Source organism: Gouania willdenowi, chromosome 1, assembly GCF_900634775.1.
Source record: "Gouania willdenowi chromosome 1, fGouWil2.1, whole genome shotgun sequence".
Lineage (NCBI taxonomy): Eukaryota > Metazoa > Chordata > Actinopteri > Blenniiformes > Gobiesocidae > Gouania > Gouania willdenowi.
Window position 1 is genome coordinate 23602842 of NC_041044.1, and position 14784 is coordinate 23617625.

At 37.9% G+C, this 14784-nt stretch overlaps 1 protein-coding gene across 2 annotated transcripts; it reads left to right on the forward strand.

Moving 5' to 3' along the window:
• Positions 1-419: 419 nt before the first annotated feature.
• gucy1a1 (guanylate cyclase 1 soluble subunit alpha 1) lies at positions 420-13790 on the forward strand. Of its 2 annotated transcripts, XM_028444129.1 has the most exons (8): positions 420-874; positions 1079-1146; positions 1771-1859; positions 1952-2667; positions 3912-4397; positions 9045-9188; positions 12265-12419; positions 12643-13789. In XM_028444129.1, exons 1-8 carry the CDS (start codon positions 557-559, stop codon positions 12779-12781), a joined length of 2115 nt encoding a protein of 704 aa, XP_028299930.1. In that variant the 5' UTR covers positions 420-556; the 3' UTR covers positions 12782-13789. The 2 variants fall into 2 exon arrangements, with proteins under 2 accessions (XP_028299930.1, XP_028299938.1); XM_028444137.1 differs by lacking the exon at positions 1079-1146 and having other exon boundaries at positions 769-874; positions 12643-13790.
• The last annotated feature ends 994 nt before the right edge of the window (positions 13791-14784 follow it).

The following is a 14784-nucleotide window of genomic DNA, read 5'->3' on the forward strand; positions in this document are numbered from 1 at the left end:
GACCCCAAGATTGAGAACACCCATGCCTTGAGTCGTTGAGCATTAAACTTTGGCCTGCAAGTGAAGCGTTACTTTCTTGGATTATGCGCCCTGTTGCTATTCATGTTTGAATGAGTGAATGTGATTTATAGTGTAAAGCACAGAGTTTATTACGGTATGATGTGCTCAGTGTGGTCCATTTATTATTCACTAAAATATAACGTTTTTAAAGTCCACGTGCATCCCAATACAATACATTTGGCATTGTACTATCGGTGTTTGGTGTGAACAGTTAATCACGTGACTACCATGGCTCTAAGGCTGATCTAAATAAAAGTCCTCTGCACGCGTGGAGTCGTCTGGAAATAATTGCTCGTCTCTGATTGGCTGCGCAGCTCCAGCGGCCCCATTTGCGCATGGATTGGCCCACTGCTCTTTTTCCCCCTACTTTCCCATTGGCTTTGGGCGACCATCGCTCCATGCCATCATTTGGTCCGTGCAGTCAGTTTATGAATATTCTATGTGGTCTCTGGCATTTTGGTGACGAGCACCTGAACCAGCAGGAAGGCATCCCTGGATGCGCGCGGCAGATGATGGAATTTGGGACCAGATAGGAGACAGGGGGGGGGAAAAGGGAGCGAGATCACAGAAGATGTTCTGCACTAAGCTGAAAGAACTGAAGATATCTGGAGAGTGTCCGTTTTCTGGCAGCGCCAAAAAGAATGAGCTGCACGGAGACTTTGAGGAGCGCTCAGGTGACGCGGCGGATCCGTTGCCTATTTCTATGGACGTGCACGGAAAACTGGGCGACGATCTACCGCGACAGAAGACGAGCAGAGCCAAAGTTAACCTGCACACACTAGGGGAGAGCATTCAAAAATTGGCATGTCCAGATGTGAGTACTAAAATGCATGTATTGTAATGATTCCTGTATCCAATGGCTGCTGCAGTAAATAGATCAGGCTGGAAGAAAAAAAAAATGCATGGTTGTTTACATGTTAGCAGGTTCCCTTGGTTGAAGGTCTCTGTATTTATCCATGAATCTAAGTTATCAGATTTGAAACACTGCATTTAAACTGCTGAACACTTTGTGATTCAGTTTCAAAGGCTGCATACTGCTCTCCAACGATTGATGACAGTGTCAGAACACAGCAGGGACTCTGAAAGGTAACATGTGTTTATGCTGTTGTCATAGATGCTTCACTTCCATGCTACACCCCCCCCCCAAAAAAAAAAAAAAAAAACAAACAAAAAAAAAACCAAACTACAATTATTGGTATATTAGCATTGAATTAAAGGTCTGTCAAGCTGAATGAATTACAACTGTGAAAAACAATTATGTTACAGCCCCATTTATCCCCACTGCTAATCCTTCTTGTCACCCTCGGTGATATTAATGATGATAATAAATATTGGGTGTGATGCATGGCTCCAGCTGCAATAAACACCTGCAGAGGAAGAATAGAGATCTCCCTACAAGCCTGCTAAATGTCAGAAAATGGAAAATTGCTTGTTATCCGAAGACAATCCATTATGCAAACAGATGGAATTTGATATCTACCTGTTGTTATCTGTTTTACATGATTTTGTTACACATTAGCCACACATAGCTTCTCAAATACGAGGATTGTTAGGACTGCTCATTTTACTTAAATATGATGGTGAAGTGAGAACATTTCCATATTAATATAATGAATTTCTGTGGTTTTGAATAAAAATAATCCTGATTATTTGAGGCCATGACAGATGAATAGAACTTAGCCTGTTGCTTGTTTATGTCTCACTTTCCAGTCCGGCAGTTTGCTGCACTCACCCTCTGAGTTGCAGTGATGATGTACAGCATTTAATTGAGATGATGAAGGTTCACTCAACCAAAACAGGTATTAATCAGAACTCTGAAGTATTATCCAAAGTGAATTTGGATTGTTGGTTAAAAAACTTCTGCCTGTTTTGTCTTTCCTGTGTTTGACAGCAATCCCAATGGAAGCGTTGAAAGTTTCTCTTGGCGAGGAGATCTTCAATATGTGCTACGAGGAGGACAGACACGTTTTGAGGGTGGTGGGGGGAGCTCTTCACGATTTCCTCAACAGCTTCAATGTTTTGTTGAAACAGAGCAGCATGCAGCCCAACCTGGATAGAGAAGAGTGTTCAAATGATCCCTCTGTGTTGTGCTTAGACAAAGATCCGGGTCTGCTTAGTGTCTATTTTTTCAACCCCCACCCAACCACTGAGCTTTTCTTCCCGGGAGTCATCAAAGCTGCAGCTCGTCTCCTCTACCACACCACTGTGGATGTACTGAGGGATCCTTCACATGCTAAAGACAGCATCTTGAAGTCCAGCCCACAGCCAAGTCTTCTGTACACAGTTGTCTTGAAGGACACCAAAAATCTGACCCCCAGTCCATTACGAGCGACCTCGGCTGGGACCCTTCCTACTTCTTTGTTTTCTACTGTCTTCCCCTTCCATCTTATCCTGGATCAGGACTTGGTCCTGGTACAAATAGGACATGCACTGAGAAAGAGACTGAGCAGGAAGGATGGACTCAGGCGGGCTGCTACTTTTCAAGAACACTTTTCTATAGTCTCGCCTCAGATCAAACGCACCTTTCAAGGTATACTGACAATGCTAAATGCACAGTTTATCATTCGGATCAAGCCTGGAGCTTCCTCCACAGAAAACACAGGAAAGGTACGTTAATGTAAAAAAAATACAATAATAATGACAAAACAGCTAAAAATGGTTCTCTTTAAAATCAAACCAGGTAAGAGTGGTAGACATTGAGCCATTTGTAAGCCTATTAGTGATGTACTTGCGTGTATTTAGCTTGAGGAAGAGATCAACATATACCCCCAGTAGAGATCAGAAGCAAATGTCAAACCATTTTATCCATCAAAGGCACCACTGGGCCTGTGCTATTTCTGTATGGGTGCACAGCATTGGTTGCATGGACAAGAAGAAAGAGTCGACTTGGAGATAAAATGACAAATGACATCCAGTCAAAGAAGCATCCACGTCTCCACCAGAGGTAGATTTATAAGTTTCAAATTAAAAAAAACAGGTACACTTGGAGTGGATGAGTGAATAACTGCCTTTGCTCACGTGGAGATCATTTTACATCCCTGACAGTCTGCAAAGAACAAATCACACGTTCTATTTCACTGGATGTCACATGTTTAACATCAATAATGTGACACTTTTATAGAAGTCCAGGAGATTAATTTGAAACACAAAACATACATCCATTTGTCCATCCTTTCAAAGCATACTCACTTATGTTAATTAATTGTTAGTGATGACAATTGCACATTATAATTTAGTAAGATATAATATGATATTTATATCATATGATTTTCATATGATATATACAACTATTTACCAAAGCGAATTCTCTAAAATCATATGCATCTTTACTTGATGTATTGAAAAACCTCCATATTAAAGCCTTAACCATAAAAATTACATTAATATTTTTAATGTTGGTGAGCAGTAAAATGACATGAACCTCCAATTTTGACAGGATTCAAAGAATTGTGTAATTCGACACAAAATCGTCATAGATTTTTTTTTTTTTAATCTACATTAAGTTCTAATCATACTCTATCTGTGATTCACTGGATAGTCTTTGTTTAAGGGATTTATGCGACCAGGATTCATGCTGCTAATAAAAAGTGCCTTTAGTTTGATGACACTTCTCCTGGTTCACAAAAAAAGCCCTTTGAAGTTATTTACTTTTGTAGATGATTGGAAGTTGAATCAAGCTGCTGAAGAGAAAACAAAGTATTTACATGAGTTTTCTTAACACAGTCCCAAAGAAATACAATCTAGTTAAAGTTTCTTCAACGAACATTTCAGAATATGAAGAGTACTATAATAGTTTGGATTTGTTTCCATGACAGTAAAATGTTATTGTTTTGTTTGATATCTCATTCCAGCTCATGGATCTGAAAGGTCAGATGATTTACGTTTCAGAGTCAAACGTAATCCTGTTTTTGGGCTCGCCGTGTGTGGACAAGCTTGAAGAGCTAACAGGACGTGGCCTCTATCTGTCTGACATCCCCATACATAATGCACTGCGTGATGTAGTCCTGGTAGGAGAACAGGCCAAAGCTCAGGATGGATTAAAGAAGCGACTTGGGAAGGCCAAGGCTGCTCTGGAACAGGCTCATCAAGCGCTGGAAGAAGAAAAGAAGAAGACAGTGGATCTCCTCTTCTCCATCTTCCCAGGGACAGTGGCACAGCAGTTGTGGCAGGGTGAAACGGTCCAAGCCAAGAAGTTTGATGGGGTCACAATGCTCTTCTCTGACATTGTGGGCTTCACGGCTGTTTGCTCAAGCTGCACACCAATGCAAGTTATCACCATGCTTAACGAGTTATACACACGGTTTGACCACTACTGTGGACTGCTCGATGTCTATAAGGTAGGTTTATATGAAAAATTACATTGAGTGAACACCTGACCCTAACCCTAACCCTAACCCTAATGTATTTGTTTGATTATGTTAATTGACCTGCAAATGAAAAAAATTTTTAGAAAAAATGCCATGCAAAGAGGTGAGATAGAGCACATTCATCATAGTAACAATTGTTCCATGTTGACGACCCCTTGTATGAAAAAAGCTGTCGGCAATTCGCCCCACCGCTCCAACATGAAAATGACATCCTATTTTGCCAATACTCACTTTGTTGAATGTGCATCTTTAACAGTAACGCCAACAAAGTATCTCTTGACAAACTATTATTAAAAATATCTTTTTTTTATTTTTAAATAAGAAAAAAACAGTGTTCCTTGACTTCACTTAATGCAATTAATAATAATAATTTTTTAATAGAAAATAAAAAGAAGAAAGTCTTTTTTGACCTGACATATTTTGTCAGTAAGTATCTTACCGGTCATATTTTGTCTGTATGTAACACGTGACTTGACCTCATGCTGAAAACGTGACTTAAAGGTGACTTGTTGCGTATAAGAGGAAAATGACATCAATAGTAACTCACAGTGATTTGGATAAGTACCTTTAGTTCACTTACCGGTTTGGAAATGTTAGCGCGTTAGATCACTAGTTACTGAAAAAAATCTATGGTCATAGGGTAGGGGAAACATGGAAACAAAGGACACACACAGGCACAATTTAGCAGAAAGGTACCAACAGTGACATGAAGGCCAGAAAAAAACAACAGAGCTCCCTGCCACAGGCTTAGAAAAGATTTCAGAAGAAAGGGAAAACCGGGAAAGGAAAATAAGTCACTTCTGATTCATGTCACCAAAAGGTCCATATTCATATGCTGTGTTTTGATGTCTGATAACCACAAAGTTAGTGTGATATGCCTGTCTTGACAGAATACATGACAGAAACAGTACATGTATGGGTAAAGTATGCCAGCACTATACCAGCCCTCCAGATAGATGTCTACAAAGATAATTGATATTGCTAAAGTTGTTAAGTCGTCACATGATTTTCACATCCCATAGGCATTACAGGTTGTGATTAGCCAAAGTGTCTTGCATCCCAGTAGACTTATCAGTTATATTAGATATGTGTGGCCCTGACATAAAATAAGACGTAGGAAAAACATCTACCCAAAGCAGTTGCCCCACTATCACAGGAGTTTAATCAACAACATATACACAGTTGCTCTGATACCACCTAAACCGGGTGCAGAATCGTCTTCTGGTGACGATCTCTTGTCTCTGACAGTGTAAAATCCATGCTTATCTGTTGCCAACGCATCACTGATTGTATATGTGATTGTGAACATAAACAGAAGCTTCAACCCAGCAACACATGTTGATGTAGCATGGGTCCAAGTGATAGACTCTGCAGTGAGAAGAAGCTCTGTTCCATCAGCCAGTGGCCATGTGAGTGTCCTCCAGGCCTTGGTACACCAACACATGCCTGAGCTGATGAAACTGGAGCAGCAGTGAGCTCCGTTCCACTGGATCAATGTAGCCTGTTGTTCCTGGTGCCTCTCTTTTAGTGTGACTGACTAGGAGTGTCCATCAAATCAGCTTTAATGTTTGCATGGTTTAGGATAAAAGTTGCTCTCTCACAGCGCACGCACTAGGTTTGATGATATGGAAGAAACCTTTACTTATTCTAAACTATCCATGGAGAAGATTATTATTTGAGTCATTGTTTTTGTTGTTAATATAGACTTGATTCATATAGCACTTTAGTCCCACTAAGGTAGTATCAATATTAGCTCATTCACATTGTCATTCACACACCAGTGGAACAGAGCTTCCATGCAAGGTGGGAGTCAACCATTGGGAGCAGCATAGAGAGTGTCTTTTCCAAGGACACTTCGACGCATACACAGGAATCGAACCCCCAACCTCTCGATCAAAATGAAGGGATTTAAAAAAAATGTCCTCTCTTGCAGCTTACCCACCTAAAATTTTTCAATTTGGTGCAATTTTGTGTAAGATTAACATTAAATCCTATGTTTTAAGTACTTCTATCTTGATTAGTTTAGTTTTCTAGAATTTAATCATATAGTTATGATACTGCATTTTTTATATTTAACCTTAATCTCTTAAACTGGCATTGGAAGACTTCCTTTTACAGTGGGGCAAAAAAAGTATTTAGTCAGCCACCAATTGTGCAAGTACTCCCACTTAAAAAGATGAGAGAGGCCTGTAATTTTCATCATAGGTATACGTCAACTATGAGAGACAAAATCAGAAAAAATATCTAGAAAATCACATTTATAGTTTCTCAAAAATAAAGGTTTTTGCAGCAGACAGCTGAACATAACATTTGAATTCTTTTAAACGCTTGGATGAAAACAACTCCAAGCTTCTTTGCATCAACTCAGAAAAAACACATCTAACATTTTGAGCTGTTCCTCTGTTTTTCCTTTTTTATTCAAAAGATGGAAATATTATCAGTTATAAATCAAAAATGTTTTCTAAGAAGGAAAAAAGTGAGAAGGTTGTCAATAACAGGAGAGTTTAGGAGAAGAGTCAGTGTGTTGACATGGTCAGATGGTTGGAGTTTCGAGTATCAGCTGTCAGTCAGCTCACAGAGGAGGTGGTGCCGCCCATTTGAGAGAAGTTGGACCGCTTTGGGGTTGGGGGCCACTAGTAGTTAACAGATGGCATTTAGCCTGCCACATGCACAGGGGGTTGGCCTTGAGAAGGGCAGGAGTTTAGGTCAGCGACCAAGCCAAGGATGCATCAATCTGCAAGCAAAAGCAGAGACAGGTGGTCAGTATGAATTCAGTTCAATTGAACTTTATTTATATAGCGCAAATTACAGCAAAAGTCATCTCGAAGAGCTATCAAAATATAAAGTTCATAAGAAAAAAGAAAAAACCCAAAAAATTTACATGAACAAGCATCAGAAGTGCATATGAAGCGTTGGGTAGTTTTAAAAAAAATATGTATTCATTCTGACACTAAGTTTTGCTGATTTGTGTGTTTCTGCCAGTTTTTTCTTGATCTTTGTGGTTTCACAATAACTATAGTTTAACAAAACCTTTACATTCGTTGACCCCTGACAGTGATCATCCTACTTCCCAGAAGCAACAGTGGTCCAATCACTTTGACACTACATGCAGATTAAAGGCCACTATTGACCTATCCTGTCTGTGATTACAACTACTATACATGCAGAACTACGGTCTTTTAGGAATATCTTCCTAAAAGATACAGTTAAAATAATTGGCAAATAACACCCACAGCATTTTCCCTGAACTCCCATTGACACTTAAAATACATACTTACCACTTAGTGGTGCAAAAATGTGTCCATTCCCAAAGGAAAGCGATCCATTCTGCTTGTTTACTCAAAGATTGAATGACTCAATAAGATTTGTCCTTTCAAAAAAAAGTAAAATATGCCTACCCTTGAATTTGGATTTCTCTCAGCATCTCCTAAGTTATTTGGATATGGAAGTGATGGGCCAAGTCAGAGGGACAGTTTCCACAGTTGTCAGGTCAGCAGGACAGGAGCTCTCCAAGATAGGAGACATGGAAGCCAAACTATCAGGATGGGAAACATTCTGTGTCATTGGTTAATAATGAATGGGTCCGTTTTTATCATCCTGTTTTTGACTATTGTTCGTTTTGTAACATTCCATGAGACATATCGTTTGTGCTCATATTGTTTTGGATCGGTATCGGCCATTATGCGAGATTGCATTATCGGCATTGTATCGGAAGTGGAAATGTTGTTTCTGTTCACCCCTAATATCAACACGAGCGCATACAACACTATTTTTTTCCAATAAAATGACTCAATTATTGTTGTATGCTTGCAGTAGGCTAATGTAGTGAATGTTGAAATAGTACAAAACAGAAAAGAGTATAAACAAATTAAAATGATTCTGAAATTACATTAGAGAGGGCAAAAAATTATGCTAAAAGTACTGTCATTTTTAAAAATGTATTTTGACATTTTTGACAGCACACTAAGTCATTTTGTAGTAAAGATGAACTGCAGCTGTAATTCAACCATCCACCCTGATGTCTGCCAAAGGATGCTAATCTGCAGGGAGGTTGGAAATGTAATCAAAGTGTCATGGAAGTATAACTCAAAGAGAAACATGTTTGACAAATATCTTGTAAAACTCTAGGAAGTCAGGGGTTCCTTGAGGACCCTGTTTCCACTACACGTGTGGACCTAAAAATAGTTTTGCTTCATCTCAGCCATGCAGCTGCTGAGTGCTCTCCAGTTCTCATTTACATAAACAAAGAAGAAGTTGAAGAAGAAGTAGGACTTAACTTTTTACTATAGCCTGGGAACAAGTGCTATTACAGTTTTAAGTTTTATTGCTGCTCATTTTTTGACTTTATTTCTTCCCAGCGCACTGAAGCCAGACAGTTGACAAGATTTGGATGCATATTCACTATACATATATCATTTAGTTTAGTCCGACTGTCCTCATGTAATAATATATTTGAAATAGTATATTAATGGTTTCAAGTAAAGTAAAAGACTTCCACTTAATATATGACAATGATAGAGGGTGGAAAGACATGGATTGGGTTTCTCTTTCAAGTCTTTATGCAGTTTTATGTGTAGCTTTGTGCTGAACGTTTTTATGATCTTCATCTATCTTCAGGTGGAGACCATTGGTGATGCGTATTGTGTAGCTGGTGGTTTACACAAGGAGAGCGAGACTCACGCTGTCCAAATCGCTCTAATGGCTTTGAAGATGATGGAGCTTTCAGATGAAGTTTTGACACCAACTGGTGAAGCGATACAGGTGAGCGGTAAAATTACATTTCTTTGTGATGTACTCTCTTTGTGTATTCTTTTTCCCCCCTTTTTTTTCTGTGATTTGTATACATTGTCTGTTTATAATATGGACTTCAAGTCTGAAATAAAGCCTATTTATCTATTTTTCATTTAGTTTGCCAATATAACCACTGATGTGCGTCTCAGACCATTTTGTCTGGAATTTGCATTTTCTCACGCGTTGTGGTCGACAAACCAGTACACATAATAATGTATTGTTATAATGAGATAAAGGCTTGATGACTGAACTGCAAAAAAAAAACCAATTTGTTTTTTTGAAGACTTTTCATTAAAATAAAGTAGTGTGTTTTATTCCAAATTAAATCCTAATCTGGCTTTTGTCTTAAAGTATATTCTCAGACTCCTTCCTGTTTATTTGCGTTATGTAGAAACCGCATCCAGTACAGACTGTTCCCAGGACAACATACAGATGCTGGTACCAAGAGTCTGGGCTGAATTATTAGGTAAAAAATAAGCTGAAAAACCTTTCAGATTTGCTGCAGTCTTTTCCGAAAATGATTTTCAAAAAGACTTCAAACTTTTAGAATTTTATAAGCTTTCTTCTTGAATATTAAAGATCACCCCTTTATTCTCTATAGTAATTGATTATTTTAAAATAGATAATATCAAAAAAAAAATTCAATTGTTTCTCTTTAAATTTTAGCAATTTGTCACAACTCAATGCAAGCACAAGATTTATATGTTGTCAATATTATTCATTATGCACTCAGTTGTATCTTAAGTAAACAACACACTGTTGGCAAAAGCTGAAAGTTAAAAGATGAATAAATATAAATTAATAATAATTTTTAAAAAAAAGTTTGCGCAGCTATTATTTGGATCTTCATTAAATATTACAATAAACTTAAAAATACAAACAAGTTATGACAATGTGTTTGCTTTATTCACCAATCTATATACTGTAAAGTTTGCACTAAACTATGAACTGTATAGTTTACAATTAATTTTTTAACATATTTCTGAGAAGAACGTGCATTCAGAAATGCATCTCAATGTATTAAAGGTTTATGATAATATAATGAACCCCCTCATCACTGGTTCCATCAATTCCTGATGGAGTTTTTCCACTACAAGATGTTGGGATCTCACTGTTAAAATACAAATGTTTTTCAAGCTTCCAGTGGTCACATTAAATCCAAAAAACATATAAATATGTGATTTTTGCAACCAATGGCTTTCCACATTCATTTTTAACGAAAAAAAAATCTCCAGCAGAACTAGAGTCAGAGGTGGCGGCCATCTGCGGGACTGGTTGGGGTTAGAAAGAGGAGAACTGAACAGGGTAGAGAGAAAGAACATCAGAGTATCTCAGACTGGTGGAATCGCACAGAGCACAAACTGCAGCTCCAATGCCAGATACCTAAAAATAAAAGAGAGAAGAGCGAGGATAAATCACAGACTGCAGAAAGAAAAACATGACACAGCCTTGACATGTACATGTATTTTGTTTGAGCACTTATTTAATCTAATTTGTCATGAAAAATACTGAAATATTGGATGAATTATTCTGAAGTGGAGAGTGATGAAGAGAGGACCTTATCAGTGAGAAAAACTCATGGTGGAGAATCTATAGGATTAGTTCCGTGGTTAGTGAGTCAGTGTCTCAGTCTGCTGGAGCACCTCAGGGCTGCAGAGAACGTTCATATTTTTAAGAACATGCTCAAGACCCACCTTTTCAAATTAGCTTTTAACTAGCTCACATTTATCATGTCTTCTTATTACTATAGATGTTTTTTGGTTCTTTTTTCAGACATTAAATTTAAGAGTAGATGTTGCTCTTTACCTTTTTGCTTGACAGTTTCAGCAATATCTTCCTTCGCCTTCCTAGCTAGCACGTGCTGCACAACCAGCAGAGTTTTCTGTAATACAGTGTCCCAGGCGTGTGAGAGCATATAGCCCCCCTTGTCTCTGTTCATGGCTTTCTTCGCACGCTTACTGCATGCAAAGAAGGCCTTAAATTATTTATTCATTTCATGTTTTTATTGTTATCTTTTGTTGTTTTTATAGTTTTAGGATCGTTATCTTTTATGTTGTTTTTTTAGTTTTAGGATTGTTATATTTTATGTTGTTTTTATATATTGTTATCTTTTATGTTGTTTTTAAATAGTTTTAGGATTGTTATCTTTTATGTTGTTTAGTATTACTATCCCAGTGTTTCCTCAGATGGAATCCTCTGCACTAGGGGCAGTGATGGGCCGTGACTACAGTGATGCTGTATCGTGGCCCTCAGTGTTGGTGAATGGCTTTTGCTGTTTTGCTGGACTGGGGGCTCTGTCTCAGCGCCCTGTGGCCATGGTCTGTGTCCTGCTCCTGGTGCAGACGGCTCCTTGTGATGTCTCCTTACCTGGATCCTCTGTACCCAGGTCTGTATGTGGTGGGTGTATTTTAAACTATGTAAAAGCACTTTGAGCTGCATCTCTTTGTATGAAAAGCTCTTTTTATAAAAAAACATTGATGATCGATTGATAATGTCTCATAGAAACAATTTCCACATCTCTAATACAAAAGCTATATTAGCTCATGCAGTCATTGCTTCATATGCCTTGAAAGGACATCTTTAGTGAAACTTACAGACTTTACAAACTGTCTTCAAACCACCATCAACGTTCTGTGGAATCTGCTCACATTGCACAAAATAATAAACAAACACTGCAAAGCAAGGGTTGTAAAGATTTCAGCTGCTTAGATTATTATCCCTCGCACAGTTTCCACCACAGAGTGGGCTGGTTAACTATGAATTCATTTAAAAACTTTTTACAATCCACATTCATTTAAAATCCTGAACATCAGGGAATTTTATTTAGTGAACCTGCCTTAAATTCATTGCTGTTTCTTTAATCCATCTGAACATGAAAGCAGACGCAGAAATAGAAATAGTATTGCACTGCCCACAAGCTTGTGCACACTTGTGTGGGTCTTTGTGTGTAGGCAGTGGCACAGGACAAAACAAACCAAAGCAAACTGAATAAATGTGATACATGTTGCTTTGATTTTTTTTTTTTTTTGTACTTTTTGGTCCTTAGATGCGAATTGGTCTCCACAGTGGTTCAGTACTGGCTGGGGTGGTGGGTGTGATGATGCCCCGTTACTGCCTGTTTGGAAACAATGTCACACTCGCAAACAAGTTTGAATCCGGCAGCCAACCGAGGAAAATCAACATCAGCCCTACGACCCACAGGTGAAGTAACACTGTGTAAGATTCTACTGAGGACAATGAGACGGCTCTGCTCAGTAACTCTTCACTGAGCTATGATATCAACTGTTTTCACTAGTGGCTAATGAACAATAAAAAAAAACCAGGACACTTGACAGGAAATGGGACTTTTTGAGAAGCACTGTGCTTCTTCCTGTTGCCACAATGTTTTGAAACTCATGTTTTATTTGTGCACTTTTTGTCCCAGATTGCTCAAGGGTCGTCCAGAGTTTGTCTTCGTTCCCAGGAGCAGACAAGAGCTTCCGGCCAACTTCCCAGAAGACATCCCTGGTATTTGTTACTTTTTGGAGGCGTCTTTCAAAACTTCAAAGCTGCCACTGAAATGAAGACAGACTGTTGGATAACCGCAACGTGTTTAGTGAAAGTTGATGTAGTGAATACAGTGTGACTCTAATGTCTGTTCTGGTTTGGGTTGTTTCAGTTCCAATGATATCGTCAAACTGTTGCAGCTTCTTTAGGACACCGGTGTCATGCGGTCTCTGTACAACTGTCACTTTGTACTGATAGAAAAGACACAATCACTGCATCGTTCTTCCGAAACGTGTCATCTCTTCATGAGTGATGTAACATAAAAGTAGCTTTCACTTCTAATTTCTTCCAGTGGCATAGATATACTGTCAATTAAAGACTTTCAGACTGTTTTGTTCTCTTTCTTTGGTTTTATATTGACAAGATACATCACGCGTAAAAAGCAAATTTACCAAAAAGAGTAAAAGCCTTGATGTGATGTTGCTGAGTATAGATTTCTTTATAAGTTATGATAAGGCTGTTGTTAACTTTAGGGACCTACCTACTTGTTACTTTTCAGAGGTAATCAAGTGTAAACTGATTGGACTTTTCCTGTTTTATAACATTCTGAAGCTAAATTATTGAAAATATTTCACAATTAAGGATGTCCAATAAAACAAAGCATGCAGTGCGGATTTCTGTGCCTTATCCTGACAAAGCAAAGAGCCTAATTGACGGTATTTTTAATCACCAAAATATTTTTCTTAGATAATGATCGCTATCATTGAAATCATTGTAATGATATTTTTTCACAAGCAGGTAAGCAGAGGCTTTGTTTGTGTGGTGAATGCTTCAACAACATTTGCCTGGCCTATTTTTCCTAATGTATGTACCGCAAGTTGCATTTTTAATTTTCACTCAACACATTTCTATGGTATTTGTTATGAGGTTTATTAGCACACTTTGCCTATACAGAGGGAATAGGGGATAGGAAACACAGCAAGAATACAATGAATGTCTTAACTATTGTCACCCATGATGATGTACTTTGTTCATTATTGTAATGTAATCAAAGTGCAATAAATATCAGCATAAACAAATTATTACTAATTGACTGAAATGAGATTACTGTCTGCTGTGCGGCACATGCTTCTCTTCTTCTTCTTTTTAATTTTAAGGTCAATGTTGGTTTTCCACAGTTTGAAAGTGTGATACAGTAACAGTACAGAGTGTATGTGGTGTGTTGGAGCAGGACAACATCTATGACACACAAGAATGCAGTCCTCTAGGAAGCCTTTAATGCAAGGGCGTCAAACTCTTCATAGTTCAGGGGTCACAAATGACCAAGTGAGATCTTAACAGGGACCTAAAACTACTGTTTGATGGGAAAAAGTGCATTTTCAATGGTTTAAGCATAAATGATGCACTGTATATAAATTAATATGTATTTACAGACACGTTTAGCTGAACAACAGTTCATGGGTATCTACTTAATGCACAATATGTCCCCTGTATGTATATATATATGTGTGTGTGTGTGTGTGTGTGTTTCAATTTAGAGCAAAATCGTCCAGCTGCTAGCCCACAACATTCAATATATATCCCACATCTGCTGCATTACATAATTATCTTGTAGTGATCAATAAAATAAACAACTCATGAGTTTTAAGAGATTACATTATTTTTGATATAATAACTAAGCACAATTGCTATTGCAAGTTGATGGCAGAGCTGACACTAAATGACAGACAACTACAATCACACTCACTAAATTTAGGATGATATTGCTATATTAAAACGTCACAAGATGCATCGTCAAGGTGAAAGGGGGAGATCAGATAATTTTTTAAATCCAGATGATCTATTAAACACCAGATTGTTCCAGTTTGTTTTATGTTCCTATTGTGTTAAATAAGGTCAAACCCAGTGTAAGAATGTAAGTATGTCAGGAGTTAAAGTCAAATAAAAACATGCATTATTTTTCTCTCTGCAATTTTTTATTATTTTTTTTCTTTCCAAAAATATTGTATCTTTAATGCAAGGCCATTATTGTCTATTGTATTGTATTGTGAACTCAGCACTGTATCGTCTTACCCCTAAT

Coding starts and splice junctions, on each gene's coding strand:
- gucy1a1 (XM_028444129.1), top strand. CDS start 557: ATGCGCGCGGCAGATGATGGAATTTGGGACCAGATAGGAGACAGGGGG. Junction 875..1,078: donor AAAAATTGGCATGTCCAGAT/GTGAGTACTAAA, acceptor TTTGTGATTCAG/TTTCAAAGGCTGCATACTGC. Junction 4,398..9,044: donor GACTGCTCGATGTCTATAAG/GTAGGTTTATAT, acceptor ATCTATCTTCAG/GTGGAGACCATTGGTGATGC.